We start from the raw sequence: 15,159 nt of genomic DNA, 5'->3' as shown, positions 1-15,159 counted from the left end.
GGTACAGTCAAAGAACAGAGTAGTATGAGCCATTAAACACAAAGGTAAAAATCTCCTGCAGCTGTTGATCTGACAATTCTGATCATGCTGCAGAAGACCAAGAACCACAGTAGGATTTTCTTTTTAAGGATCTGGAGTTCATTTGAACATAAAAGTAGCTTATTAAAAAGATGGAAAGAGAGAAGTGAGAAACGGCAGCTAGTTCCAAAAAACCTTTGCACTCCTAGTTAAAAATCACTGCATAGCATGTATAAGTTTCACTTTCCAAATAATCTTACTCTGTCTCCAGTTTGAATTAAAATTCTCCACCAAGTACACCTTAGATATAACTAAAACAACAGCTCAAGATAATTACAATCCAAGTATATTTTTTCTAATTAAATTCATTTGGATTCACCTTGCAATTTTATAAGCTGTTTAAGTTCCAGTATGCAACTATATGGATAGAGTACAATAAAAAGAATGACTTTTGCAGTTTAGAGTTCTGAAAATAAAACCTACAGATGTGAATTTTACAATGGCTAGGCCAATTTTACTGTATATTACTAATCATCTTAAGATCTTTTTCACATTCAAACAGAATGTCTGATCCTTTACTTGTGAAATTCAACCATTTTTACATGCCAAAAGAGTGCCAGGGTAGTAGGGAAGAAAAAAGACACACATGGCACATTATAAATCTGTCTTCTTTATATCTACAGAATTTAACTTTAAAGAAACCTAATTTTTGTCATCTCACAATGTCTGAAAGATCAGAGGTATGAGGATTTTAGAAAAGCTGGGCAACTGTCACTGCAGCTAGCAGAATTCCTGTCTATCCACAGAAGTACAACAGGACGTCTGTGCTTAGTCATTTCTTTGGTGGGACTTTGGTACCTGGATGATGAAGCCTTACCTATCATAGAAAAAAATTTGCTAATCTATCCATACGGGCAAACACTGCTTTCTAGGAGTGCAATAGCATATACTAGAAAAATGCTTCATCTGCAAATACAGGGCTTACATTGCTCCCTCAGTGGAATAAATATACCAGGCTCTCACCCGTATAGCTTAGCTACATTATTTAGTATCGTTATAGCCATTAGGAATGCGACATTTTCACAGATTTAAAGCAGCAGATCGAGGTCCCCTCCAGGCTCAGGAGGGTCACCACATCCCTGCCACATGACATGGCCCCCTCATGCATAAGCCAAGTGGAGCGGCTCACTTACTCCTATTTAACCCCTTTCATTACAAATGGGTTGGACTAGCTTAAAGAGATGAAACAGCAGGTCTCGGCTCCTCTGACTCATTTTGATTAAAACTGCAATAGAGAGAGCTTACACAAGGAGCTCCCATGCCAAACCTCTGTAAGCAGAGACCGGCAAGCAGCGGGGTGGGGGCAGCACTGCTGAAGCAAAGTGAGGGCAGAAGCTACCCACGGGGTACCTTGCACAGCTATGGATCAGCCAGTTTGCATAGAGCTGACCTAAAGCAGGTCCAGTGGACACAAGAAGTCACTTGCCTTAGCTAGGAAATGCTCCAGCTTGGTTTCTTTCTTTTTTATGTCAGCCTACGGGATGTCCCTCCTTCAGGAAATCACCAGGTTTAAAAGATTTAAAAAAAAAAAAGAAACAGAAAAAAAAAAAGGAGAAGACGACGGAAACCCCCTCTCCCCCCTTTTCTCTATCAACCTTTGCACCTAGGGCCAATGACAGAAATAAATCTATTGCTGGGAAATTTCTCTTAGGAAATTGAGGCCTGCTCTGCATACCTAACGGAAATGAATCAATTTTACTGAACGGGATGTTGAAAAAAGTTATATAGACACAGGCTCCTAGGATGGGCATTCTGACACTGTGTTAAGAGCACATCATGTTGATTTTCCTTAATTTACTACCTAAAAAAGTGGGATTTTTATCAGACACCTTTTGCCTTTGCTTACATTCCTAACTGGCAGAATATCTTTTAAAGCTGGGAGACGTAAGCTAAACCTATACTCTTCATTCATAAGCCAATTTAAGCAGATATATGAGGAGACTTTCTACAGTTAAGCTAAATGTGTTTTCGAATAAGTTCAGTCACATCAGCGAATTTTCTGCATGAAGGTCAGCTATATAGTTAAAGAAAACCTACAGTCTAAAGTTTTCCCAGGCTTGTACTTCAGTATTAAAGGTATTCGACATCCAAAATACTACCCAGCAAACAAATTATGGCATTTTAGTAGCCCAGGAAAATAAATAATAAAAAAAGCATTCGGTCCATGAAGCAATCACTCAGCAACAAATCAGATGAATGCATTGAAGTAAATTCCTAGAAGGTCTGCAAAACATTTTTCCAAATAATCAGTGCCAGAGGAGGGTAACGGACATTACCTGGAATTGAACTTGCAGCAAATTGCTCAGTGTACTGAAGTCAGGAATTTCAAACAGAGCTACACGCAAGCCCACTACTCTGCCACATGCAAATTCCAGTTCTTACTGCAATTTAAAACAGAGGCAACAGAAACAGCGGATAGTTGCTCTAAGAACTGCATGATTTGCGAAGCCACCCTTAGAGGTCCCTCAACAGCAAAAGTAGAAGATAATAGGAGGGGGGAGTGTGCCTTTCTGTGAAAAACAAACAACAAAAAAAAGGTATTTCTTACGTTGACAGCAGATTTTCTAATTGCACAGAATGAATTTTATTGCACAGGTATTTCACAACAACTAGATCTATGTTGAACTGGCCATGAAAAAAATGAAATTTTGAACCCTCCATGTTTTTTTCGGGGAGCTGCCTGCAGTAGCATGGCACACCCTGCCCTGGGCCTAAGTTTCTGCGAGGAGCGCACAGTGCAAAGCAATCGAGCTGCGCAAGAACTGCCTTGTTTTGCGTTCACTTCCCTCATCCCTCCTCCTTTCCCTGATCAATGGCAACATTCAAACTTTACTGAAGTTATTAGAAGAACATCAAAGACAAGCATTAAGCTTTTAAGTGCACTAATTGACATTTTGGCACTTACAAATCCATCTATGTGTTCTATCACTCGATTTAAGAGACCTGCTTCCCCTCCTATTAAGTTCCCCATGTTTTTTTTTTTTTGGGGGGGGGGGGGGGGGAGAGGTGGATTTTCAAAGCTCTTTTTTTTCAGAGAGAATTTTAGAGAATTCAAATTACAAATATAATGCACTTCAAAAAGTAACACATTTCCCAAATTTAAGAGCTTTTCCATAAAAGCTGTAAATGGCATCACAGCTATAACTCACAAGCTTCTAAGCTCCAATGAATTCTGCAGCTGTTCCAGCAGAGCAAAGCCAAATCATTGTTGCCTTCACACTACCAGAACTTGAAAACCTACCACCATATTCTAAGCTGAAAAAAAAAGAAGGGGGGAAAAAAAGCAAACCACACTATAATGACTCCACAACTTCTTTCTCTTCTTTTGTAAAGCTAGGATAAAACAAAAACTAAACTCCTGATTATTTCAGGTTTTCCTACAGTGACTATCCCACAACAGGATCCAGGTAAACATGTCAGAATAACCTCCATGCATGCTGTTAGATCAAAGCATATAGCCTTCCCCTCCACAGGTACTCTTGATTTCCAGCACATACTCTACCCCTCAAGCGGCCTCACCCCAGCCCTGCATTTCAGAAGACTGTCTCGCTGACAGCAGGTCTGGACCCTTGTTCTATTACTGTCGCACACCAACATGTTCACCTTCTGTGCTGTTAAAGAAATCCTCATTCAGTCCCAATATTTAAGGCAACAAGAAAGATCAAATTAAATTCTCAGGGTTTTAAGCCATTCGGTTCATTGTTAGATCTATTTTGGGGTTGTAGGCTGCCAGCCACCCCCACAGAAATCTGTGCACAAAAGAAGACTTTTGACAGGCTTGTTTATGCTTTCTGCAGCAATCAAAAGCAAAACACTACAAGTGTAAGAACGAGGAGACAAGTACAGCACTGCACACAACAGAAAATTCAAAAAGTTAAGTATTAAACCAACGACAAACCTGCTGCTCCCCAAGACCCACAAAAACATAACAAGATATAACACAGTAAAACAGAAACAGTCAATTAGTTTAAGAACAGCATTATGCTGTATGTATGAAAAAAACCATAAGGGACTTTGGCTGGCCTTCTGTAAGAAGGACCTTCGAAGCAAACATCCATCAGAAGAACCGAATGCACAATCTCAAGACAAGGAGTAGATAAAATTGGTAATTTCCCCCAAAATAATTTAGTAAAAAGCCATCATTTAAGAATTCAGGTTTTAATATTACAGAGGACTTTAGATTTTTACTGGAATCAGAAAAAAAAAAAAGAAAACAAGTGGACAATGTACAATATTTTTTTACAAATGAGATTTAAAATGGAAATGTAAAGACTACATTTTGGGATCAAGACAGTTATACTACACAAGGCAGTCATCTCCAGTCGACAGATTGTACCCTATGACTTTTTAGCTATTAAAGTTCAGTTAAACTCTTTCCCGTATTTAACATGTAGTGAGGATGAAGTCAGTTTTGCTCGGTGATAAACACTGTGAACTGCATCCCCCATACTTTAGCAGCAAGTCCAGCACATCAGTAACACATCTAAGATGAACATTACCAAATTCTGCTCCAGACGAAATTTACGGGTACGCCTTTGCTACCGTGTTCCTTTAAACCTTTCACCTCTTAAACTATGAGTTCAATGTCAGATTATAAACATCATAAAAGCTCATAAAACCCAATCATAAAACTGCCAGCTCATTTCAAGATTATTTGCTCTTAGCCTTGCAAAAACATCATAAGCAGTATTAGAATTGCATCATCCCTGTACAAGTCTCAGCTCTTCTTCATTTGCATCACTTAAGGTCACTGCAGTTTGCGTTCCTGGGACTGGCCGGCGCTGAAGCCTTACCTTAGAGGCTGAGCTTCCTAGGTGAGCTTCACAAGGCTTCACCTGCCTTTTAAAACCATCCCGAGCAACAATCATCAACATCAGCTTCTGAGAAAATCACCTGCTGTTGCACTTTTCTTCTGAAAAAAACTAGTTTAACATGTTGCCAGCCCCACTAACAGAGATAGGAAAACCTCCTGCAACCTCAGCAGCTGCAAATGCCAAGTGAGGATTTTTAGTCTTCTCTACAGACCCCTCCATCCCATGCAGCAATGTCTGCCTCCAGCCTTGCCACACCGTGACCCAGGCAGCACAGCTGCTGCCCAGAAAGTGGGAGGAAGCAGTGGCTGACAGACTGTGGGAGGCTGTCCCTTCATTAGCATCATGTACCAGCTCTTTACATTACCCCTCAATAGGAAAGGGGCAATATTTGGTTATGTGGACTGGGTTTCCTGCACGAATAGCCACATCGTTTCCTCCCTCCCCAGGGAAAAGACTGAGCTAGATGGAAGCAGCCTGTTAGCTTTTCTGTGCAAAAGCACAGTTTAGTGAAATGAAATTCTCATTGGGGTCTAGGCAGGGCAGAGATTATCAATGAAAGGTTTATGACAAAACATCCCAGGAACTGGCTAAATCCTATTCAGCATAATATCAAGCAACGCCAGAGTAAAATAATGGTTTTGAAGGCAGACTGTAATCAAGTCTGTGACTTGTAGAAGAGACCATATCCACTCCACCTACAATAAACTCAATCTTATTCTCGCACTTGAAGCATATACCAAACCACTCCCAGTTTCTGGCTCTGCTGTGCTCTTGCAGACGGCAAAACAGGGCAGTCAAAAAGGCAAAAAAGCAAATAGATCAGAGAGCGGCAGTACATTTTTTGCCATGGATCCACTCTTACAGTCACTTGGCAAATGAGGTGGCAGCAGAGAATCATCCAGGCAAGTTTAAGAGCTATGTTTCTGTTTATTTTAATTTGCAGTTTATTGATTTTACTGTTTTGTGAGCTCACTCATGAGTAATATTGGAACTAGAGGCTGAATGTAATGATGGGCTGGGCAAGGCAGATTCACCCACCCAAAGAGAGCATCTCCTCTCCCACTAGCCTCTCTTCACAGCAAAATAAGCATAGTGACTACAGCTCAGAACCACTCCTGTGACTCTGCATGCATGCAAAAGACTAACCATCCGTCATTATGGCCCAGTGTAATTCTTTTTCAAATCTCTCTGACGGATTCAAGAAAGAGGAATAGACTAGCAGTCATTACACTCCCTGTTGTGGGCAGGCACAAACTTGGTAGCTCAATTTTGCTGCCGAAACTGTCTTGGATGCACTAGGCACGTGACCACATTTAGTCACGTTGTAAGAATGCAGCAGCCTCTGAAAGTGGCAACTCTTTAACAGGAAGAAGGAATTGAGCTAAGCATACCTTAGAGAGCAAATCGTGCAGAGTCCTAAGGAAAAAAATGGTGTGACTTCTTAAAATGCCTCTGCATTGCTGGGTGACCTACTCCTCCCTACTCCTCTAGCATCCCAGTGATCACATGTTTCAGTATACAGATGTAGCAGCAATGGTACGGCTTAATCAGTCAATGTTTTCACAACACATATTTCAAATATTAAGCACTTATTGAAGACTTAGAAGTTACTGTGTAAATATTTGTATTATATTATACTGCTAACGCTTCCTCACCAACTGTGGAATTTTAAATCTATCTAGCCTGATAAAGCTTTATTTACATATCACACTGCTCTTGATATTCAACAAAGTGAACTGACTAAATTTACACCAACTCCATTCAAGGAGTACATGTCAGGAAAGAGCAATTCAACAATTTTCTTCTCTGATATGTGTCTAAACTAAATCACAGCCAGTTATATAGCTTCTTTTAGATTGGTGTTAGCTGTTTTAACTAGGCACCAATGCTCACAGGAAAAAAGATGTGGAGAAACGCACCTTGATCTTAAAAACATCCCACAACTAATATGCCCTATGCGGAGATGTTTTGCTTCGTTAACTGTAAAATGCAGTAATTGGCGCTAGGGACTCCAAACACAGAGTCTGTCTCCACTTAAAATTTTGGAAGCCCAGGCTGCCCACTCAGACCTCACATATGCCGTGCTACTGTAGGCTATTTTACCAGTGTTTTGAAGCATTCCCAGTATGTCATGTTGCCCAGAGACAATGCAGACAGCCCCAGGGGATACAGACACAGGGAACTTCTGTGCTCTAATTTTAGTCTGATCAGTGAATTTTGTGTCAGTTGAAGCATGTTATTTCCTCATCCACAGCAGGTCTGACAGTGGTAATAACTGCGGCTGTGCAAGCCCTCCGTGCAGAATGGCGCTGTGTGGTTGCAACAGAGGGTAGAGGCTGGCAGGGAGGGAAAGCAAGATTTTATCCACTAGTTCTATGAAATTAATTAATTGGGTCAGATTATCACCTCCCACTATTTTACAAGAGGAACACTGTGAGAAGTTGCTAACGCTCAGACAAGCAGCTAATGCTTGGAAAAACATTATCAGGATGTAACAAGCAGCAAATGCATAACACCATTACTGGTTCCAAACAAAGTATCTTATGTGGGAAAAAATAAAACCTACTAAAACATAGTACATTTTCACTATTCATGAAAAAGATGATAGATTGAAATGGCTTTTTTATGACACATCCGTTAGGAAATGGGTCCTAAATAGCTAGCTGTTTCCACTCCTCCAAAAAAAAAAAAAAAAAAAAAAAACCAAAAATGCAAAAGGAGAATTATGGGACTCCAATTAACAGTTGATACCAAGTTGATCATCACATCAGCTTTGAAAATCTGTGTCTAAAGAACCCGCTGTATTGAAAAAACCCTGTAGTGCGATAATCTGTTTACTCACTGAATCCAAATTGCAGATTTATTCTTTATTTTACATACTGAATGAATATTTACTCTCCAATGAATTTAGTTAGACTTGCACAATCATATGTTAAAAAAGGAGGAAAAAAAACCAGAGCTGAAGTTGCATGCTACCTTTCAACAGCTCTGCCAGCTGGAAATATGCCATCAATTGTCTGTTCAGTACGTGATAAGAAAGCAGAGGAGGCTGCTTAATAGCAATTCAGTCAATTTCTTCATGTTTACTTCAGGTTTAAGAAAATGGCCATGAAGAAGACAGATTAAATATTTTTCCTTTTACAAATATCCTCCTTATTTTGTAACAAGCTTTTAACGTCATACCAACTTTACGACTTTCCTAATGTAAAATGTTACAGAAATTGGAAAAACAAAGTACAAATGGAAAAATTAGCCACAACTTTCCCTCATTTCTAAATCTGAACAGTATCATACCAAGCAACAAAAAGTATACCCAAGCAGCCTGTATTTGTTCCCACTCAGCTATGTATTCATTAAATATATGTAAATTTATGTTCTGGAGAAACATACTTCCCACTTCCATAGAAAGACAAAGAAAGGCAGAAAGTAACAATTTTTGTCAACTTATTCAAGAAAACTCAGATGCAATAAGTCCTTCCTCCTCCACCTTTTGCTATGCACGCATATGGAATGACACACGTACATACAACGAAATACTTGACTTCCTATAGCACCTGGGTTGCAATGTTTCAAGCTTCAGGTTTCTGAATTTCAGCTCATTATAGCTCAACACCTGTTACAGTGGGGCACAGGAGAATTCAGCCCAAATGCGGCAATCTACTAGCTTAAGTTTGGTATAGATAAACAAGCAGCTTTTCTTCTGAGACAACTGTCTTACTTTTTCTCCTTACCACTCAAGAAATGTTACTAATACAACAATTACTTAACCATATAAATCTGAGGTTAATAAAAAGACCATGCTTTGAGTGACAGTATCTACTTTGCCCTCGCAGAACCAACTCTTATTTCCTATAAATAAATGTTATTATCCAGGAATTGAACTCTGAGTGGTGAACTAGTAGCTTGCTTTCCTTGAGGCTTCAATACATTAAGTGCTTTACATTATGGACAGATCCACTGCCCATTCAATCAAGAAAGGTTACCAAAGTAATGCTGCAATCTTATTTAGATCCTCCAGTATTTACTTAGCTTCCACAGCTAGTCTTAGATAGCTGAAAAAAACGTGCAAGAATAAAGCTGAGACATTTAAGCATGGAAAGGGAAGAGAAAATATTTACTTCCCATGTTAGAGGTAACAGTCTTTCTGATCTAGCTCCTCAGCTGGCTCACCAAAAAGACATGGTGCAAAAAGTATAAAGGAAAAAACTGATTTATCAATCAGAAAAATTTTGAAATGTAGTTGAAAAAACGGCAAAAAGAAAATACTGTAAACGGCCTTTCAAAAATCTGTAAATTCTCTAATATATTTTACATCAAATCTCACTGGTTAGAAACTTGAACCCATGACCAAAAGTACACACACAACATCAAGACAATGAAAAGGTGGACAAAAAGGCATAAAATACGAAGTCAGAAAGCAATCGTTCCTTTTGCTCCCTTTTTCTCCCATTCTGCCCTTTAAATCTTGCCATGGATGGTAACCAGGGAAGGTCCCCACAAAAGGCGTGCTTCCTACAGTTTTTTATTATACAACAGTTTTTAAAAGAAAAGCTCAAAATTCACCTCCAGAAGGAGTGAAAAGGGAAGGGCAGTAAGAGTATTGGCCCTGAAAAAAAAAATTACTGATACAAAAGGGGTGCATTTTGCCTCAGACAGGTAAGGAGCATGAAATACTCTAAGAAAAACGTTAGATGAAAACAGGACAAAAAGATTTGGCATGATGCAAAAAATCTGACCTGAGCCTTTTCTTTAAGCGAAACACATCTGGGGAACAATTTTTACCTTTGAACAATCGTCAGCTGCCATTGCCCTTGGTGCACAGTGCGTTCGAAGTGGAAACACACTGAGCAGGAAAGAGAGAGAAAGAGCAAGGATGGGTGAAAGGCCAGCAGAGCTCTAGGAAACCTGGTTCATACACTACACAAGTGCGTAGTACCTAAGTCTCCAAAATGAAGCATTCACAGATGTCAAAGTATTTAGTATTACAATGTTTAACAAAAACACATGTACAATAAGCCACTGCTGAACTCCGCGTCCAGTTTCACCTAAAAATCATGCATTTTTTACATGGACTTTTTGGAAGCTAACACATGCTTGCCTAGCTCTGCTGAAATCACCCCTTTATTTTGCTTTACAGACATACATAATTGTAAATGCAGTTGATTCAGGATATGCAGTAACAACAGAGCACGATCTATAATGCAAATGGCACCATAATCACGTTCCATAATAAATCTTACATTTAATTTAGAAAACTGTTTTAAGATGCTGCATACATTATTAACTGGAACGAGGTCATGGCTGAAAAGGAAGCACCCATCAGCTGTAAAAATGGCCTTACTATTTGAATGAGAGTCTATTGTAGACCTGTTTTTACCCTCGGGCTGTAGGCACTGTGAACGGGCCTCCGCAGGCGAGGGGGGTGAGCGGCGGAAACGGGGATCTGGGGGAAGGGGCTCCCAAAACCTCCTGGACCTGGGGGCAGACGGGCCGGAGGGCTGCAGCCACAGGGGCGGCCCAGATGAGGCCGGGCACTCTTGAGGCCTGGATGGACGCTGGGAAGCTGGAGAGCCTCCGGAGGCTCCCGTGGCGCCACCAGAGCTCCTGCGGGTCCATCCGCGCATTTTACACTGCGACGTTTCTCCGATTACTTGAAAGAGAGGAAAAGGCAAAGCGTAGTTGGACGTACACCGAGGCGAAATTCACAAAGCCAACTTGGGGGCAGGTCCGCGAGATTTCACTGCTCCAGAAGGGAGAGACTCGCTCCTTTCCTTTCTCCTTCAGGTAAATCCACCAACAGCCAGCCCCAAAGGTCCTTCACCACCCCCCTACCCCGAGGAGGCAGAAAGGGGGCTGCCGGGCGGAGGGAAGGAGGAAGGGCGGGAGGCGCCTCCTCTTCTGGAACGTTCTCCAAGGGCCCCAGGACGGCGCGAACGGCCACCCGAGGCGCAGGGCGCACGGCGCAGCAATCATACGGGCCGCGAACTCGGAGAGGAGAAGACAAAATGGCTTCACCGGCTTTTTGCTTTGTCGTTCCTCCCCCCCCCCCACACACACACCCCCACGCCCCCATCTCTATGGCTATACAACGTGGCTGAAAATAAAGCCGTTACAAACGTGGCTGAAAATAAAGCCGTTACAGAAGTTTAAAAGTGAAATCAATTAGTAAAGGGGAGGAGCCTCTCTCCGTTTTCGCCAAACATCTTACAGGCCCCAGCTGCTGCATTTGCGCAGTAAAAGAGGGGCTACTTGTTTAATTACTCGTTTATCAGGATCAGGCTTGCACAGCGTTCTGGAAACCCACGTGCTTCTTTCCCTTCCACTTGCTCAAAAAGACAGGTGAGGTCCTCACAGCCCTTCGCTGGCTGCTGCGTCAAGCGAGACGCAAATAAAAGGTTTAATCTTACACGCCGCGTTCACAAACGTAAATTTGACTTAATTAAAACAAGTTGCTCGGCGAGCCGCTGAATTAACGAGACCTGGCTGCCTGTGGATTTGCGCGCTCTGCTCCGCACGCGCCTCCCTGCCGCCGGCGCTGCACCGCGCGGGCCCGCAGCACCTCGGGGCTGCTCCGTTTGCAGGCGGCAGCCGCACGGACGCCGTAAGAGCGGCCTCTTGCCCGCCTTTCTCCTTCAGGAAGGGCCACTGGCTTCCTCCTCCTCCCTCCTCCACTCAGCGAGGCAACTGGCAGGAATTTAATTATCTTTGGGACTTCTACTCCGCTTTCCAATTTTCCCAAAGCCTGCCATTGGATTAAAAACCTGCCGGTGAAGGAAAGCACAGGACAGGAAGATGACACAAGCGCACGAGTCTCCTCAGTGGCGCCTAGTGCCCTCTCCCCATCCCCTCTTAACGGTCTTACTCCTCCTGACACCAGGTAGCACCGGCACAGACCAAACCCTCTGCTCGGCCATCGCAGCTCCAGGCCTGCTTATCAACTTTCTTCCTCTCTAACGGAGCACTGAAGTTCTGGTCACGTGTTTCCAGGCTCTACTGGGAATAGTATTCAAGACAGCTATAAACCAAGTTATGCTTTGCCATAATTTTCCTAGTTTTTCTTCCAACACATGGGCACTCTTCTACTAACGTTATATTTTCAGGCAGAAGAAGAAAACTGAGGGAGAGGGGCAAAGCATGTAATTGTTAGAAAATTTACAGAAATGGTGAAAGCACCTTAGATCATCTAGCCCATTCTCTGCCAGCGGAGGGTTGTTCCAAGAGCGCACATGTTCTGGCCAGCTTAGCTTAAAATACTCCAGTAGCACAACTGCAGACTGTATCTGCAACACTCTACCCTTGCAAACATTTACAAGCAAACTCAGAGATGTAATACCTCTATGAATGCAGCCCACAAATTTCCAATAGACCTACTTTTTGGTGTATATTTCTCTAAACCCAACTCATAATGAGCACTTTTTCCTCTTTGGCTCATAGAGGGCCCAGGTTTCCTTTCCCTCTCAAGGGATGGGGGGAATGCAACTTTTAAAATATTACACCCAGTTTCTGAGCAAGGTGGCCAAGTTTTACAGTTCAAATCTTTAAAAGCAGGGACTTCCTTTCACATCATTCCTGCATATTCTCATATTGTCTCCTTTCCTCTTACAGCTATAGAAAGCAAGTGTTATGGGCATATTAGTTCATGTAAGGGGGCGCAAAGTTAGGGCTAGGTTAGCGGATCTTTTGCATACTTCCTGAACTAGAAATTAGGGAAGGATTCTACCACAACTGAGAGCAACATGAGAATTTCAATTTAAATATTTCTTGTTTGTCATGTCAGGGAATACTGAGATCTTATGTCAGTCAAGACTGTATAACGAAGTTTCTACACAATACGTAACTAAATGTAATACAGTAATTATGAATTAAGACGTACCGATAGACTAACACTGGTCTGCCTCTACTTCCATGTCTTTGTCAGAATAAATGACTGTGAATGGGTTTTATATTTTCCACAATAAACAAACAGAACAAATCCATCACAACAGTAATACTCCATTTAAAATGTGACATCATTCTGGGGCCAAAGAAACAGGTCAATCAGACAGAGGGAATCTGCAGCTTACTATAAAGTCTAGACGGACCTGAGAAGCAAATCAATGCACTAGAATGTCTGTAGGGCAATGTTCATAAACACGACACACAAGAGAACCTGTGCCCATTCTTGAAGAATACCAGCGTCACAGTCCCGTCTTACGTACTTTTAAGATTTCACAGCTGTTGTGGTGAGACAATTTCTTAACAGGATTTCCTATAAAACTCGGCTAACGCAAAACTGCAGGATGATGTGGCACACACACAGAAGCAGGGTGGAAGAAAGTGCAAGAGAAACAGTTTTCTTCAAATTGTGGTCTCCAAAAAGGAGACTGCATGTGTTCACTTTCAGTGCCACAAACGGAGGAGTGCCAAGTGACACCAGCATTTGAGGTTCAGAGCTCACTGCCTGCTTCCCAGCACCTACCACAAGTCAGTTGCATTTACAGGAAATTTAATGCACTGTGGAAATGCTGACGGTCCTTGTAACAAAACCAAGATTTCATCTTTTTAAGCCATTCTTTCAGTTACGACAGGTCTAAACAGATGTTATATTTCATCGACATCAGAAATGGAAGGGAAGGATACCTCAAGTAGTCAGACCCTAACAATTTGACTTTCAGCAACAAAACATTGCAAATTTGTCAGGGATCGTTTACTATAAACTGAAGCAACCCAGAAATAAATATTTTCCATTTTGAATAAACTTGCTGTTTTCAAGTGTACATTAGGTACATAAAGAGTCAGGATAAAAAACAAAGCATCAATATTGAAATCAAGACCACCACATTCATCTGCTGAAATGCTTAAGCAACTCAGAAGGTCTTATCTGAGCTAGGCGTTTCTGCAAATTTCATCTGTAGTTTTTCCGCAATCATTTTACCAAGAATAAATTGCTCAAAATGTCTAAAAATTGTTTATTTGCCCTTTAGCACTACAGATAGACAGCTCTGTTGGTCAACTTCCTGATTTGGAACTTGGACAAATTATTGCTATACTATAAAACAAGGAGCCTAAGTAAAGATGGAGGGAAACTTTTCACAAATAATTATACAAGTTATTTCAGAAGTATAACTTACAGCCCAGTAATGCCTGGAAAAAACAGAATGAATATTTCTAAATCAATGGAATTAAAAACAGAGGAATGTAACATAAGACGAGATAGGGAGCACAATTAACAACTGAATTATGCATTAACAAATGGATAGCTTTCTTGGAGAACTGACCTCAAAACAGTAGCCGAGAGAATAAATAGCATAGCATAAGCACGGACTGCCTTCAAATAAAAGAGCCTGTTATTAACAGGATAGTAAGCGGAGCAATGAATTGAACAGTGTGATTGGAGAGATGAGCCAAAAATCAGATGAATTTGAAGGGCAAATGAGGGCATCTGCCAAGGCCAAAGAGAACAAGAAGTTAACTATTACCTGTTTCAAGGTTTCTTTCCTTCCTCCTCCTCCCCAGTTCCCAACCCTTTATTCCAGGTATTCCCAAACAGCAACTGTTCAAAAAAAAAATCTACCAAAGCTGATTTCATGTTACTACTCCTGACGGAGTTCAGAGAAGTTCATGACAAACCTTTTTTCCTTTTGTGTTGGAAATGCACATGACTTCTAAGAAAATGCAGAACAGAAACGCGGTCTAACTTGAGGACTGAGTTTACACCCAACCAGAAGCCAACAGATCCAAATAGGTTACAAGTTCGCTAATTTCTCTTTCAGACACAGATCAGTCTCCCTAAAGGCCCAGATGTATGGAAAAAGTGTTCTCTTATTCACTGCAAGTAACTCTAAATTTGCTTCTTATACTCTTAGCTGAAAGAACCTTTGAGACAAGTCGTCAAGTATGTCTGCATAACTTGGTGAAGGTTTTTAACTATTGTAAGTAAAAGTAACAGTAAGGATGTAATGGCACAGGCTTCAGTCTCAGCTATCAAACCACCACCTATTTTGAGAGTCCCTGGAGGGCTTGTACTCTAGTTGCTCACCCAGGCTGAAATCCATGCTGCTGCATCCTCATACGTTTTATTTTCTTTCATTTATTAACACCTCTGCTGCTCAGTTAAAGTCAGTGCAGGTAACACCTATCCATGCTGAAATCACACCTTCATTTTATTATACAGAAACACATCATTACAAATGCAATCAAGTCAGGAAATGCAGATACAACAGTCCAATCTCCAGTGTAAACAGGACTGTAAAGCAGGCCCTGTAATCAGCCCTGCATTTAGAAAAAC

General features: G+C 41.4%; 1 protein-coding gene across 9 annotated transcripts in view; it reads right to left on the bottom strand.

Moving 5' to 3' along the window:
- Positions 1–15,159, bottom strand: part of JARID2 (jumonji and AT-rich interaction domain containing 2) — a 237,628-nt gene that overhangs the window by 144,013 nt on the left and 78,456 nt on the right. The window contains exon 1 of one of the 9 annotated variants that reach the window (XM_068931745.1): positions 14,351–14,369. The exons of 7 other annotated variants lie outside the window; for them this stretch is intronic. Coding sequence is in view for 1 of the 2 variants with exons in the window: in XM_068931737.1 (XP_068787838.1) it covers positions 4,872–4,952 (81 nt within the window). In the remaining variant the exon portion in view is untranslated. Of the gene's footprint in view, positions 1–4,871; positions 4,968–14,350; positions 14,370–15,159 lie in introns of those variants that run through there. One more of the 9 variants, XM_068931737.1, reaches the window with a different exon arrangement.

This window comes from Struthio camelus, chromosome 2 (genome assembly GCF_040807025.1).
Source record: "Struthio camelus isolate bStrCam1 chromosome 2, bStrCam1.hap1, whole genome shotgun sequence".
NCBI lineage: Eukaryota > Metazoa > Chordata > Aves > Struthioniformes > Struthionidae > Struthio > Struthio camelus.
This window is presented reverse-complemented; position numbering and strand designations above follow the sequence as displayed.